The 14,515-nt window shown below is 49.1% G+C and overlaps 1 protein-coding gene across 2 annotated transcripts in view; it reads right to left on the bottom strand.

Moving 5' to 3' along the window:
• Positions 1-14,515, bottom strand: part of LOC121567386 (rho GTPase-activating protein 35) — an 84,457-nt gene that overhangs the window by 14,713 nt on the left and 55,229 nt on the right. For both annotated transcript variants that reach the window (XM_041877397.2, XM_041877398.2), the window contains exons 2-3: positions 9,708-13,523; positions 6,345-6,483 (exon numbers count right to left, since the gene is read on the bottom strand). In XM_041877397.2, the coding sequence (XP_041733331.1) occupies positions 6,345-6,483; positions 9,708-13,424 (3,856 nt within the window). In that variant the 5' untranslated portion in view covers positions 13,425-13,523. The remainder of the gene's footprint in view (positions 1-6,344; positions 6,484-9,707; positions 13,524-14,515) is intronic.

Raw genomic sequence — 14,515 nt, 5'->3', positions numbered from 1 at the left:
ATTTTACCTATCCACTGACAGAACAAAACAAACAACAGGAGTTTCATGATTTTTATTTCTGGGGGTGGATTATTCCTTTAAGAACACATGCTCTTTCCATGACATAGTTTTCACCTGGATTCATCTGGTCAGTCTATGATCCCTTATTGATGTTACTTGTTAAATCCACTTCAATCAGTGTAGATGAAGGGGAGGAGACAGGTTAACGAAGGATTTTAGAGCCTTGAGACAATTGAGACATGGATTGTGTATGTGTACCATTCAGAAGTTGAATGGGCAGTACAAAAGATTTAAGTGCCTTTGAACGTGGTATGGTAGTAGGTGCACCGGTTTTGTCAAGAACTGCAACACTGCTGGGTTTTTCACGCTCAACAGTTTTCCATGTGTATCAAGAATGGTCCACCACCCAAAGGACATTCAGCAAAATTAACACAACTGTGGGAAGCATTGGAGTCAACATGGGCCAGCATCCCTGTGGAACGCTTTCGACACCTTGTAGAGCCCATGCCCTGACGAATTGAGGATGTTCTGAGGGCAAAAGGGGGGGAAGGGGGTGCAACTCAATACTAGGAAGATGTTCCTAATGTTTGGTATACACCACCCACTAGTGTTGTGGGGGCTGTGCTTTGGCAAAGTGGGTGGGGTTATATCCTGCCTGGTAGGCCCTGTCCGGGGGTATCGTCGGACGGGGCTACAGTGCCCCCCGACCCCCCCGTCTCAGTCTCCAGTATCTATGCTGCAATAGTGCCGGGGGCTAGGGTCAGTCTGTCAGTCTGTCCTATCTGGTGTAATTATCCTGTCTTATCTGGTGTCCTGTGTGAACTTAAGTATGCTCCCTCTAATTCTCCTCTCCCTCCCTCCCTCCCCTCCCGGAGGACCTGAGCCCTAGGACCATGCCTCAGGACTACCTGGACTGATGACTCCTGGCTGTCCCCAGTCCACTTGGTCGTCCTGCTGCTCCAGTTTCTGCTGTTTTGCCTGTGGCTATGGAACCTTGACCTGTTCACCGGACTTGCTACCTTGACCCGGACCTGCTGTTTTTGATCCTCTCTCTCTCTTCCTCCCTCTCCCTCCCTCACCTGCTGTCTTGACCTCTGAATGCTCGGCTATGAAAAGCCAACTGACATTTACTCCTGAGGTGCTGACCTGTTGCACCCTCTACAACCACTGTGATTATTATTTGACCCTGCTGGTCATCTATGAACGTTTGAACATCTTGAAGAATGATCTGGCCTTAATGGCCATGTACTCTTTTAATCTCCACCTGGCACAGCCAGAAGAGGACTGGCCTCCCCTCAGAGCCTGGTTCCTCTCTAGGTTTCCTCCTAGGTTCCTGCCTTTCTAGGGAGTTTTTCCTAGCCACCATGCTTCTACATCGACATTGCTTGCTCTGTGGGGTTTTAGTCTGGGTTTCTGTATAAGCACTTTGTGACATCTGCTGATGTAAAAAGGGATATATTTGATATATTGGTAGGCTATATGTAAAGACCAGATTAAATTGAGAATACATGTTTTACATTTTTGCATTTTAGTCATTTAGAAGACGCTCTTATCCAGAGCGACTTACAGTAGTGAGTGCATACATTCTCATACTTTTTTCATACTGGTCCCCCGTGGGAATCAAACCCACATACCTGGCGCTGCAAGCGCCATGCTCTACCAACTGAGCTACACGGGACACATGCGGCTATTCAGAACAGTCTGATGGGTGAGAATCAAATCAAATCGTATTTGCCACATGCGCCGAATACAACAGGTGTAGACATTACCGTGAAATGCTTACTTACAGCCCTTAACCAACAATGCATTTATTTTTTAATAAAAAAAGTAAAATAAAACAACAATAACAAAAAAGTGAGAAAAAAAAGAGCAGAAGTAAAATAAAATAACAGTAGGGAGGCTATATACAGGGGGGTACCGTTGCAGAGTCAATGTGCGGGGGCACCGGCTAGTTGAGGTAGTTGAGGTAATATGTACATGTGGGTAGAGTTAAAGTGACTATGCATAAATAATTAACAGAGTAGCAGCAGCGTAAAAAGATGGGGTGGGGGTGGGGGCAAATATTCCGGGTAGCCATGATTAGCTGTTCAGGAGTCTTATGGCTTGGGGGTAGAAGCTGTTGAGAAGTCTTTTGGACCTAGACTTGGCACTCCGGTACCGCTTGCCGTGCGGCATACTACCGTCAGAATATTATCAAGTGCTTGTCAAATTGTGAATGAGAGACTGATGAAGTGTGTGCAGCCTGCGCAAGAAACAAAGCAGAGCTCATGTCTTTCATGCGACTTTTTTCAAAATCATTAGACTCACATCATGCCTTAGAATGTATTACAAATCAAAACATATATCCTAATGTTTATATCACAACTAAAGTTGCATGAACAACTAAATGAAGCATATAGAAGGACCTGTTTCTTTGTTAACATTTACATTTTTAGTCATTTAGCAGACGCTCTTATCCAGAGCGACTTACAGTTAGTGAATACATATTTTTTTATACTGGCCCCCCGTGGGAATCGAACCCACAACCCTGGCGTTGCAAACGCCATGCTCTATCAACTGAGCTACATCCCTGCCGGCCATTCCCTCCCCTACCCTGGACGACGCTGGGCCAATTGTGCGCCGACCCATGAGTCTCCCGGTCGCGGCCGGCTGCGACAGAGCCTGGATTCGAACCAGGATCTCTAGTGGCACAGTTAGCACTGCGATGCAGTGCCTTAGACCACTGCGCCACTCAGGAGAACCACTCAACACAGAATAGCCGCATATGCGCACTCTCTCTGAAATCATTTGGGGAAAATATCCTTTCTATTTTATTCAGCTATGTTCAATTGTATTCTTCTTACTTTCAAATAATGCCCCGGAAATTATAAGCAAATCCTGTCTGCTAAATGAACTAGTGTAGCCCACAGCCATATGGCATAGCCAGATCAGTGCCTAACATAAGGACGACTCAGAATATGCTATTCTGTTCTTCTGAAATAGACTACATTTTCTTCATATCATGTTTCTTTAGACCTGCCTAAAACAAATAATGGATTTATTGTTGTTTGTGTAGGCATGACAATCAACTGCTTACAAAATGTAATGACCGCCACAGCCTTACTCTGGCATACTACCGTCACGCTCTTACCATACAGAGCCAGAGTGAGGAAGCGGGAGAGAGATATAGACAGAGGGAGGATGGTAGTGGAAATGCAGAGGTCAGAGAGCGTGATGTAGAGGTCAACTTCCATCACCCTCTTTGTTCTGAGAGCAGCTCTGGACCGGTTTCCTTTCCTCTGCAGTGACCGGAGTCAAACCAAACACTAGCACTTCCTGTGTACAGCTTATCTACATCCTGTCTGAGCGACCATCTCCTGCTTCTACAGGACTATCCCATTTCATCACATAATCATGACATTATTATATTTTTATTACATTTTCATCTCTCCAAGTCTTTTTCCACCTACAGTATATCAGACACCATCAAGTGACGTCCCAAACACACACATGCCCACGATAAGCATTAAACTTATGAGAATGTGTGAACAGCTCTTGCTCTCTTCCGAACACTCATTCATCATTACAATTCATGACAACTGCTGTGAAAAGCAAAAACACACACACACACACACAGAGAGAGAGAGAAGAGAGTGGCAGTTGGCTCCGGAGGCGTGTTGGCAAAGCCTCTCTGACAAGGGTCAGACTGATCCTCAGCCCAGATGTGGGGTTTGTCTCAGGGTCCCGTTGCCACCGGCAACAAGCAGCCGTTTTCATAGGCCACCACGGAAACACGCTATCACTGGCTGCTGCCCTTTACGTCGCTATGGAGCTCGCTAGAACAAGGAGACGTGCCCACGCATGCTAACACGCATTCATCATCTCAATACCCACATGAACACACAACTCACTGAGTGGAAACAGAAACATTACTCCGTATGGAGACTGAGGAGCAGAAGGGATGGAGAGAGAAAGATCAGAGGAAAATAAGTGGGAAGGCAAAAGGAGAAGAGTACGGGGAAGATGGACCGAAAGGGAATAACAGTAGCAAAGGTGTGAGGGGGACGAAGGTAAAGAGAGGAAGGACAGAGGGAGAGACTGTTGGAGGTCGAGTGGGGGTGGAGGGAGCGCCCTTACACAGACGTTGAGAGGGGGATGGAGGAATGATAAGAGAGGATGTGTATAGGAGAGCAGTGGGCAGCTCGGACAATACGGTAGGGTGGGTGTGTATTTTTGGTATAGGGTGAGGGAGAGGGGACGGATGTAGGTCTGCTCCATAACGCCACTTATCCCCCTAAAGCCCTGGACACCTTTAGTTACAATCATAGGGTCAGCCTCTGCCTCTCCTCTGTCATACTCAACAAAAGAGGGGGGCACAAGGAAGACACAGGCACACGTAAACACACAGAGACAAATGCACAACCACACACAAACGCACGTCTGACCCCTGACTAAGTTTATTTTACAGAAATAATTTTATAGTACACTACCGTAATAAGTAAAGACACATTGTAGCTAATTTTAGTGAAAGTGTTGGTACGTGTTAAACAACAAGCTCTGGACACTAACACCATTGAATGTCACGATGCCGTAACGAACAAAAAAATGAATGTCACTTTGGCAACAACATCCTTAAATAGCCTCCATGACTTATAAAACGGGACAGCACATTTAAGTTTGAGTCGGAGTGTATAAGTCAATGTGTGAGTTAGAATAGGACTGTGTGCTTCACAGTGAGAATATTCCCATTTAGTGCTGGTGTTTCTCATGTAAAGCATTTGGGTGTGTCACCATCTGAGCGCTTTTGTGTGTGTGTGTGCATATTTTTGTGTATGCCTTTATTTATTCATGTGCGTGCGCGTGTGCACTGACTCCATAGTGAGAGTGTCATCAGAGGATGTGGCTAAGGACTGTGTGTTGTGTTGCTGCAGTGTGTTCCTCCTCTCTCCCGGTGCACACAGAGAAAAGAGCTGAGCTCATAGATTGTTCTAATTTCCTGCTCTGTGATATCGATCTGAAGGAGGGAGCTATAGGGCAGAAAATTACCACTATCCCACTGCCTCTGAACACAGACAGAGACAGGGGCATCACACAGGAGAGAGAAACAGGGAGAGAGAGAGTGAGAGCGAGAGAGAGAGAGTGAGAGAGAAAGAGGGGGAGAGAAAGAAAGAGAGAGAGAGAGAGAGAAAGCGAGAAAGACGGTGAGAGAGAGAAAGAGGCACAGAGGGCAAGGAAAACTAAGCAGATGAGGACAGTGGGTGAAAGAAAGAGACTAGATGGAGAGAGGGCCAAACGAGGACACGAGGGAATCTGCAGGGGAAGAGAGGAGAGGAAATGGTGGATTAGGTGAAAAGAGAGAGAGGCAGGCAGGAGGGAAACCAAGGAGGTGGTGTGTGTGTGCCACTCCACTCTGCCCCCTTGTGGTAGCTAAATTCACTCAGGTGGGTGAGGGTGGCAGCGAGCACCTCGCTGGTGCCCTGACTCAAGTGCGTATCTCTGCCCCCTTTACCCACACGTGGCAGCGCAGAGGCGTCTGACTTTAATCCTTGTGTGGGAAAGGTTTAATCAGACAAGCGATTACCCAGGAATGCACTGCCAAAAATGTCAATAAGGCATGTCATGGCTTTTGCATCCTCACACAAACACAACACGCAGAACACTGTGATCTCGATTTAGCATTCTACCCTGAATGCTCTCATTTGCATCATGGAATAATTTTCCTGCTTGAGTATCAAAGGTGTTCCATATAATAATGCCCCTGTGTATTCAGACCTGTCACTTCAACCACCTTCCCGAGACACACACGTTAGGGGGATTGAGTAACAGCTGATGTTAGGCTGAGCGACGTGCCCCTTGAGGGCCCAGGGCAGTGATGTAGCATGAGGGGCATTAGGGCAGAGTGTGGCAGCAGGGTTAACCGGGCACAGGCCCATCTGTGTACCCAGTTCCACAGGGAGACAGAGACAGAGAGAGAGACGCAAACACACACTAACCCAGAAGCACACAGAGAGAGAGAGAGAGAGAGAGAGAGAGAGAGAGAGAGAGAGAGAGAGAGAGAGAGAGAGAGAGAGAGAGAGAGAGAGAGAGAGAGAGAGAGAGAGAGAGAGAGAGAGAGAGAGAGAGAGAGAGAGAGAGAGAGAGAGAGAGAGAGAGAGGAGACCTTGCTGATATTGAGGTCAGAAACTGCTTGCGACCTTTGCTCCCTGAATAGTAATATGGGTCACAAACAGAACCAGCACAGGAGTAAATCAATAAAGCCACCTACTCCCTCTATACGCCACTATATTGTTCTTCTCAATAGTCTCAGTAATCAATAGCATCCATTCAGAACAACAATACAGCCTCTGTAATACGTGTAAGCTTACCTGTTGCCTCAATATATCGGATGCACTTGTCGATGAAGAGCGGGATGGGTCGGTCAGGAGTCACCACGTTGGCCAATGGCACGCCAAAGTAGTTGCTTTCTACTTTGGATATGGAATGTCTGGGCTTGGGCCGCGGTTTCTGAGAGAGGGAGGGAGGGAGAGATGAGAATGGTGTTATCCTTTCTGTTCATCATCCAGCCAATACATGGATAGATTGTTAGACCATAGATATGCACACAATTTTAACACACACATTACCACACTTTCATTCTTAATATGGGCATCTACTCTATCAACCAGCACCAACACAACACACATACGCACCCTTGCAGCAGATTCTTCTCAAGGCCTAAGCTGATAAGAATCATACATTCCTGTCTCGAGCTGTATGTGTGATACACATCTCCATTCCACTTTTCACCTCTCTATGTTTTCTTTATCCTCTGCACTCGCTTTCCTCTCCCTTGTCATACTCCCTTTCCACTACACTGCATCCCTCGAAAATTACCCCATCCGAAACGCAATCATAGTTTGTAGTAAGTCCCTAACTTACTGCTGTTATCAGCATTATAAACTACTGCAGCTACTTCTGTGCCGTTCAAGCCGTAACTTCACTTGTACGGTGCACTTAAATGGTGTTCACTGGGAATGTGTTGCTGTCCCAAGAGGCCTGGGGGGCAGACTGAGCTGAGAGCTGAAGCAGAGATGTACGCATTTGGGAGCTGAGACTAGTAAGCTACCTTGTATTTGTTTCCTATCAACGGTTAGCATATTCCCTGCATTTTTTTCTTGTGGCCACTCCTCAGTTGCTTACTGAGACAGGATGTTGCTAGCGCTGAGAAGACAACATACCTCTACCACACAAGGAAAACAAAACACGTCCTTAATAAAACACAAGAGACCAGGGTTCTTCTCTCTCTCTCTCTCTCTGTGTGTGCAGTGCTAGCGGCGTATTAGAATGGAACTAGGTGATGCAGGAATTTAAAACATTCCACTGAGGAAGGCTGGGGAGAGGAAACGTTTCTGGCGTCTCGGTAGAGAGAGGGATAGAGAGAGAGCGAGAGAGAGAGGAGAGAGAATAGAGAGAGAGAAGAGACCTCTGCCAAGGGAGAGAGAGAGAGACCTCTGCCAAGTCAGCCAGCCACAGCCTGAGGTGAATGTATTTGAACAGGGAGAGAGGGTTAGTTTCTACTGTGAACTCACTGCTGAGGCCTAACGGCGGCCAGGCAGACACAGAGACAGGACTGGCTGGTTCTACCCTGACCTCAGATCAGACTTACAGGGACACTCTCTCTTGATTATAATGACCCAAATGTGCAGTGCCCTAAGGGGACGCAAGGCTACAGCTGGCGACCCTCATCAATCGAGAGACAGCTGATCTGGGAACCTGATGCCCTTGTTATGGCTCCCATTAAGTAATAAAGGCTTTAATGTTAATGTAAGTGGAGCGGGTGCACAGGGCCCAGATCAGCCCTAAGGCTGTGCTCTGCAGTCTGGGGAGTCGCTAGCTTAGTCCCATAAAGCATTTTTGTTTTATTTTTGGGTGGTTCAATTAAGTTCCCCCTATACTGGTTCCGCCAACCAATTCTCTCTAGATTTGTGATGTTACGAAGCATCATTCAGGATATACAGTATACAACTAAACAGTCTTGTATAGTTTATGGAGTGGAGGGACATCACCACTGTGTGTGAAACCATAAATCTCCTGTTCTCCCTACTGACACCCATGGTAATTATCACCCACACACAGCGACAGGGTGGTTTGTGTCTCTCTCCCAGCCAGTCTAATCATATACACTGCTTTCGCTCCCACTTAGGTGGCACTTATGTGTCAGCCTCTCTGTGTGAATGGGAGCTATGGCAGGCAGATAAGACTGACGGTGTTGGGTCAAATGTTTCACTGCAGAGTGTCTGAGGGAGGGAGGCCAGAGTGAGGCTGACGCCCACGTATGAGTCTTATTTTCACTCTATCCCGCTTCATCAGCAGGAAGGTAAAGAGAGGGAGAGTCGGGGAATGAGGGAGGGAAAGAGAATGTGTGGGAGGATGAGGAGAAAATAAACCCAGGGCATGTCCACTAGTCTCTGGGCATGTTTTGGTGCAGCACTAGAGCACTACTGAAAACATGCTGCACAGTTGGACCACTCAGCTGCCAATCACTCTCTGTTCACTTTATTCAGTGAGACTGCAGCCTATCGTGCTCTTAGGGCGGGTCTGACTTCATGCACTGATGCAGCGGGGAACTCTCCGGATTAGAGACATAGCCCACCTCTGAACAGAGCATGTCATAAACCCGTTGGGTCTACTCTGCACAGACCTACTTACCGAATAGTTTTTTTTTAAAACAAGCCAGCCTATGGGACTGCAGCTAGGGCTGGGGCAGTAACAGGTTTGTAATTTGTGAACAGTGAGTGGGTTAGAGCTAGGGATGCTTTAATCCAGGATAAAACATAACTGCTGTACAGAGAGACCGTGTGGAGGGGGGAGAGGGGGCAGTAAAATAATTATCTCCCTTTTTATTCTCGTTAATGCCCTCATTCAGGTGACCAGTGAAAGAAATGTCTGAAACTAAACTCGCAAAAATGTAACTTCAGTTTTAATGGTGTTCTAATGAGCTATGTCAGCAGGGGTTAAAGTTTGAGAATTTTGTCAGTTTGTGGAATAATGACAGCACGCACACACATAAATACTGACAACACACGCACATACACGGAAACACACACACATACACAACTAGCCATAGCCTGAGCGTATACTGAGCTCCCTATTCATTAAAACAGTTTCTCCTGAGCTGGGTGAGTTCAATAGCTGAAGTTTCTCTGCTTCCGCCCATGATTGGGCTAGTTTGGAGGACTCCCGCAGAGCAGGAGAAAAGTAGGCCCACAGAGTGAGAGAAGGCAGGGCTGATTTAAAGAGCCTGGAAGGTAACCTAGACCTAGACCCTCCATAGCATGTCAGACTCCAATGAGATGGGCTCTAGTGAGCAGAGACATGACACAGAAATCCCCTGAGTACAGCTCATACACTAACACAGGTGAGGAAATACACACACCAATAAACACTGAACAGTGCAATAGGAACACTGTTGCTAAGTCATTTTGATAAAGGTGGTAAGTGAAGACAAAACCCTATTAAACAGATGAAACTCATTAAGTAGTCTATAATAGCTTAATAGAGATTGTATATGAAGTCATTCCTAGGGTGAAATCTCAATGAATCACAGCTGTTTTTCTCTTTCTCGGGATGCTCTATATACAGTATGTGACTGGTATAAAGAATAAAAACTGAAAGTATGCAATCTGATGTGATGTTATTGATGAACGATACACACACAGACACCCACCCACCCACCCTGGGGCACATACCTTGGTGTTTCTGCGCAGGCTCCTGAGGATGTTCCTTCTCTTGGGGTCCTCGCCCTCCTCGTTAATGGAGTTGTCCCCCTTGTGCGCGCCGCCCAGCTCCTCTGGTGCTTTGGGCGGCCCCAGCTCGTCATCACTGCCGATAGAGAAGCTAGTGCGGAAGCTGCTGAACTTGCCCAGGCGTTTAGAGCGGTCGCGGTACAGCCGTGGCTTCACCCCCAGAGCAGACATCTTCCGCCTCCGCTCCAGGGAGCTGCTGTCAGCCTCGCTATCTGAGCCATTGCCCCCGCCGTTAGAATGCTTGTTGGCGTTGCGGATGGTGATTATCTTGCCCTGCGTGCTGTCGTGGGGCACCGAGTAGATGCTCTCTTCCTCCGTGGGCCGCTGTTTGGTCACGGCATCCATGGGCTCTGCGTAGTCCGAGGGGTCGTAGCCACCGTCGCTGCCCGGCGCCCAGGTGACAGCAGGGGGTAAGGAGCGGCGGTTGGTCCCTTGCTGGTCCATGTAGGGCCCCAGGTTGACTTTCCGTACGGTGGGCTTGGGCCGCACCTGGGGGGGCACCTTGTTGTTGAGCTTGCTCTCGAAGGTGCTGATCTCAGAGATGACTGAGAAGGCGTCGCTGGACTCCAGGTCAGGGAGCTTGAAGCCCCCCAGGTGGGAGGTGAGGGTACCATCAGGGTAGGGGGGTGAGGGCTCCACGTCCTCCTCAGAGTCTAGCAGGGTGTTGATGGGGCTGGGGGAATTGCAGCGGGCCGGGCTCATGCTCTCAGTGGTGCAGGCCTCTGCTACATTATCGTACATGTGTGTGGCCTCCACTATGGTGCGTTTCTCCACAACCTCCTTCAGGAAGGGCTGGAAGAGGTCTACCCTGTGAAGGCCTCCCACCACCCCTCCAGGCCCACACACTACTGTATTAAACCTGGCCTCGATCTCCCGGGCCAGCTCCTCCCCCTGGCTCACCTGCTCCCTGGCCGCCTCAGAGTCCGACAGCTCAGCCTGGCTCTCCCCCACCGCCAGCAGCTGCACGGGGATGATGTCCTGCACCTCACACAGGAACGCACACAGGGTCTCCATGGACGCCTTGCGCCTGGCCGAATACACTGCAATGTAGCCGTGCACCAGCCGGCTCTTCCGTAGGGCAAATGAGGAGTGGAAGGAGAGCAGGGAGAGGTCGATGGTGTGCCTCTGGGCCCCCACCGTGAGCTCTAGGAGCACAGACGTGCCACTGCTCAGGCTGGAGGCCGGCCGACAGTGCTGGGGCAGCAGGAGAGGAGAGAGGAGCTGCTCCACGTCATAATCGTCCCCACACATCAGGCACATGACTATCCGCAGGTCTGTCTCGGGTATGGGCTGGGAGTGAGAGTCTCTGAAGGAAGGGGGTAAAGGAGGGGAGCTGCTGCCTATGCTCCCAGGGGGCCTACGGCATTCTAAAAGACCTTTTAACACCTGGTTGATCTGCTTTTCGTTCACATTGCGTCCATAGCCCACCCCAGGGGAGGCGGGGTCTAGGTAACCACATTGTAGCTTCCCAGCCACCTGCTGCCCCTGGAGGATAAGTGTGTGAGCCGTCTCCCCCCCAATGTCCCTGACGGACCCTACCCCCCGTTTGGTGACTAGGAGAAGGTTCATGGGCAGCTGAAATAGACTGTTTTCCCTTCGGCCTAGCGTTGACTCTCTAAGCTTCTCAATGCTCTCCACAATGTAGGATAGTGACTCCATAGAGTTGTAGAGACACAGGACGCCATGGGGGGTGAAGGTAGGCGTATGGAAGGAATTGACCGGCAAACGCACGTTACCCTCTATGGGCCGGAGGGACAATTCATACATTTTCCCATCCAGCACGTACCGGTCGTCATTGGTGCACAAAGCCCTGATCTCATTGGCCAGTTCTCTACCCAGGCCATCTTTACCCAGAATGACCAGGTTTATCCGATCTGCGTTCCCGTCGCCCGGTTTATGGCTATCGAAGAAGGAGTATCGAGTGGGGAACTTGGAGGCTAGAACCTGTTCAATCTTACAGTCCACACAGTGGGGGCTATTTGGGCAGGTCTCCTTGGTGGGGTGGTAGACAAAGTGGATATGCTTGAGCACCAGAGCATCCCTCTCTGCCTGCAACTTCTGCAGGGCCTTGAACCTCTGCTCCTCCCCCAACACCTCCTGGATGGCCCCCATCTTCTCCTTACTGGGCTTGGCGTCTACCTCCAGCTCATAGAAGAGCTCTGAGTACTCCAGCAGCAGCTCCTGGAAGTCCTCCTTTGCTCGGTCGATGATCTCCTTCTGGTGCCTGTTGTAGATGTCTAGGTACTCTTGTTCTTCGAGCCACTGATAGAAGTCTTCATTCATGATGAAGCTGCGTGCCTCCTCCCAGGGTTTGCCTGCTGTGATGAAGGGAGAGGCACTGAGCTGCTCCTTGAACTCCCACCTCATCTCTGCCCGTTTGCGCTCGTTTCTCAGGTGCTCCAGGTGGCTCTCGTAAATCGTCTCGGCCACAGGGGTCTCCAGGAGATCCTGGGGAATCCTCTCATCATCCATCTTGTCTATGTGTGGCGTGGTCTCCCAGGGGGTGTCGTCCAACACAACGAACCAATGGGAGAAGTCCCGCTTGGTCTCCAGAACCTTCTGGACCCCGGACCAGCTCAGGTGGTCGATCTCGTCCAGCTCAGGGACTAGGGAACCCAGTGCCTGAGGCAGGGTGCTAAGATAGACCTTCCGCCTTCGCTCAATGTGTTCCTGTTTGAGCCTGTGGACGTGCTGCTGGAAGAGTTTCTTGGCTTTGGCCGTGCCCTCCAGGAAGACATACTCCTTGTACTCTGAGGAGGTCTGCATGCGCCGGTTGATGTTGGGCCACGTCTCATTGTGGTTCTTCACGATGCGGCTGACCAGCCATTCATAGCGGTCTTTAGCCGAGGCAATCTGCTGGCTCTGCTGCTTCAGGGCCTCAAAGTAGGGGATGATCTTGGGTTTGCCCCGGCCCTTGTCTATTAGCTGCACCAGGGTGAGGAAGGCCAGGTCTACGTTGACATTGGAGCGTGCGGATGTCTCCACCACCTGGAGGTTCTTCTTGGCCAGGGCGAAGGTGTGAGAGTCCTTGATGTAGCGCTCCACCCCCTCGTCGCACTTGGTGAGCACCAGAACCACTGGCTTCTTGTTCTTGGCTAGCTGATTGTAGAGATTAGTGATGAACTTCATCTGGTCGTCAAAGTTGCGGTTCATGCCCCTGCTGACGTCCACACAGAGGAGGAAGCCATCCACCATCAGCTTCCCCTCGGGCATCTGCTTCTGCTCAAAGTCCTGCTCCAGCCCAAGCTGGTCCGTGCAGAAGTACATCAGCTTCTCTGCAGAGGCCAGCTTGTTGGAGGCTGCCCTCTTGATGTAGGGCTGGAGGGCTGTGGAACGGTGCGGCTGGAACGTCTGGTCATCAATAAACTCTGTCTGCTCCACCACGTGCATTCTGCACTCTGGCCCCTCCTCCAGCACCCGCCCCGTTTCCCCCCAGAACAGGAAGTGGTCATTATTCACCACACGTCCCCCGAAGTCACTGGTGCTTAGCACGGAGGTGTGGTCAAGGTAAAAGTCGTCTGCGCTGGGACGGACAAAGCGGTTGCACAGGCAGGACTTGCCCACACCACACTGCCCCTTCTCTTTCTCTGTGCCGGACAGGCCCACCACGACCAGGTTGTAGGTGGGCGCCTTTGCATCTTGTTTTTTTGCCATCATCATCGAACGCAGACACTCATCCTGTCATGCCCACAAGCTCTAGGAAGGAGGCTGCCGGGTGGTCTTTCCATGCAAATATTCTTACTGGCCTTGGGTCTGACCCTACAAGAGAAGGAGAGAAAGAGAACAAATATATAAATAATATAAAAGACTGTGGGAAAGATTCAATGTCATTATTCAATGCATTATTTGGAGGGTGTTCTATGTTTTATTTAAATTACCACATTGTTGCTGTGTGATGTTAATAATGTTTAATCTGTGATCCCATGTCACCGCTGGATGTTTCCTGAAGAGATTGAGGTCAGAAGCAAAGCTGTTGGACTGCTACAAATTACTTAAGACAACTGCAGTACAGTAACTATTAACTGACACATTCCTTCACATTTAACCTATTTTTGACATTCTACTACCCACCATACTAAAAGTAGTTTCCTTAAGGCTTGTTTGCTATATGCTTCCCTGCTTTGTACATTTCAAATAGCAGAACAGGATCTTAGGTGTGGATACATAATTATCATCTCACATCTAGCAGTGTTGTCTCTAAGCCAGCAGCAGTTCTACTAGATATATGATATAGTTCTCACAAACCCACATACATAGAGAGAGGAGAGACAGGATAGAGAAATACTAATTGGGCAACTAGGGAAGCCCAAATGCCTTTTAAAAGGCTGCATAGAATGTTGGCTGCTTTCCTCTCCATAAAAAAAAGACTACGTTTTCCTCTGGTCCTGAAAAAAGACTCCACAGACAGATTGGAACGGCTGATGTAGCATCACTAATTATGATCTCAAATTGCATGTCTCGTCACATTTACCTAGATGTAATAGCTGTTCAATTTGGTATCATACTGTCTGGAGATATCACTTGCAGATGTTTCTTTCCATGCCCCTCACAATGTTCTCAGAGTAAGCACGTTCACCACTACACAACAGATCCTATTGGCAGAACACAGGCCTACAAATCATAAAGAGCTCCTATGGGTAGAACTGAATGAGGGAGATAACATTCATACCGTTTTGATAGGCAGGCCCTTTCTAAGCAGTCAGGCTCACAGGGAACAAGAACACCACCAGACAAAGCCCCAAAGCACTAAA

This window comes from Coregonus clupeaformis, chromosome 6, assembly GCF_020615455.1.
Source record: "Coregonus clupeaformis isolate EN_2021a chromosome 6, ASM2061545v1, whole genome shotgun sequence".
In the NCBI taxonomy this organism is placed as follows: Eukaryota; Metazoa; Chordata; class Actinopteri; order Salmoniformes; family Salmonidae; genus Coregonus; species Coregonus clupeaformis.
The sequence above is the reverse complement of the archived record's forward strand: the minus strand, read 5'-3'. Positions and strand labels throughout refer to the sequence as shown.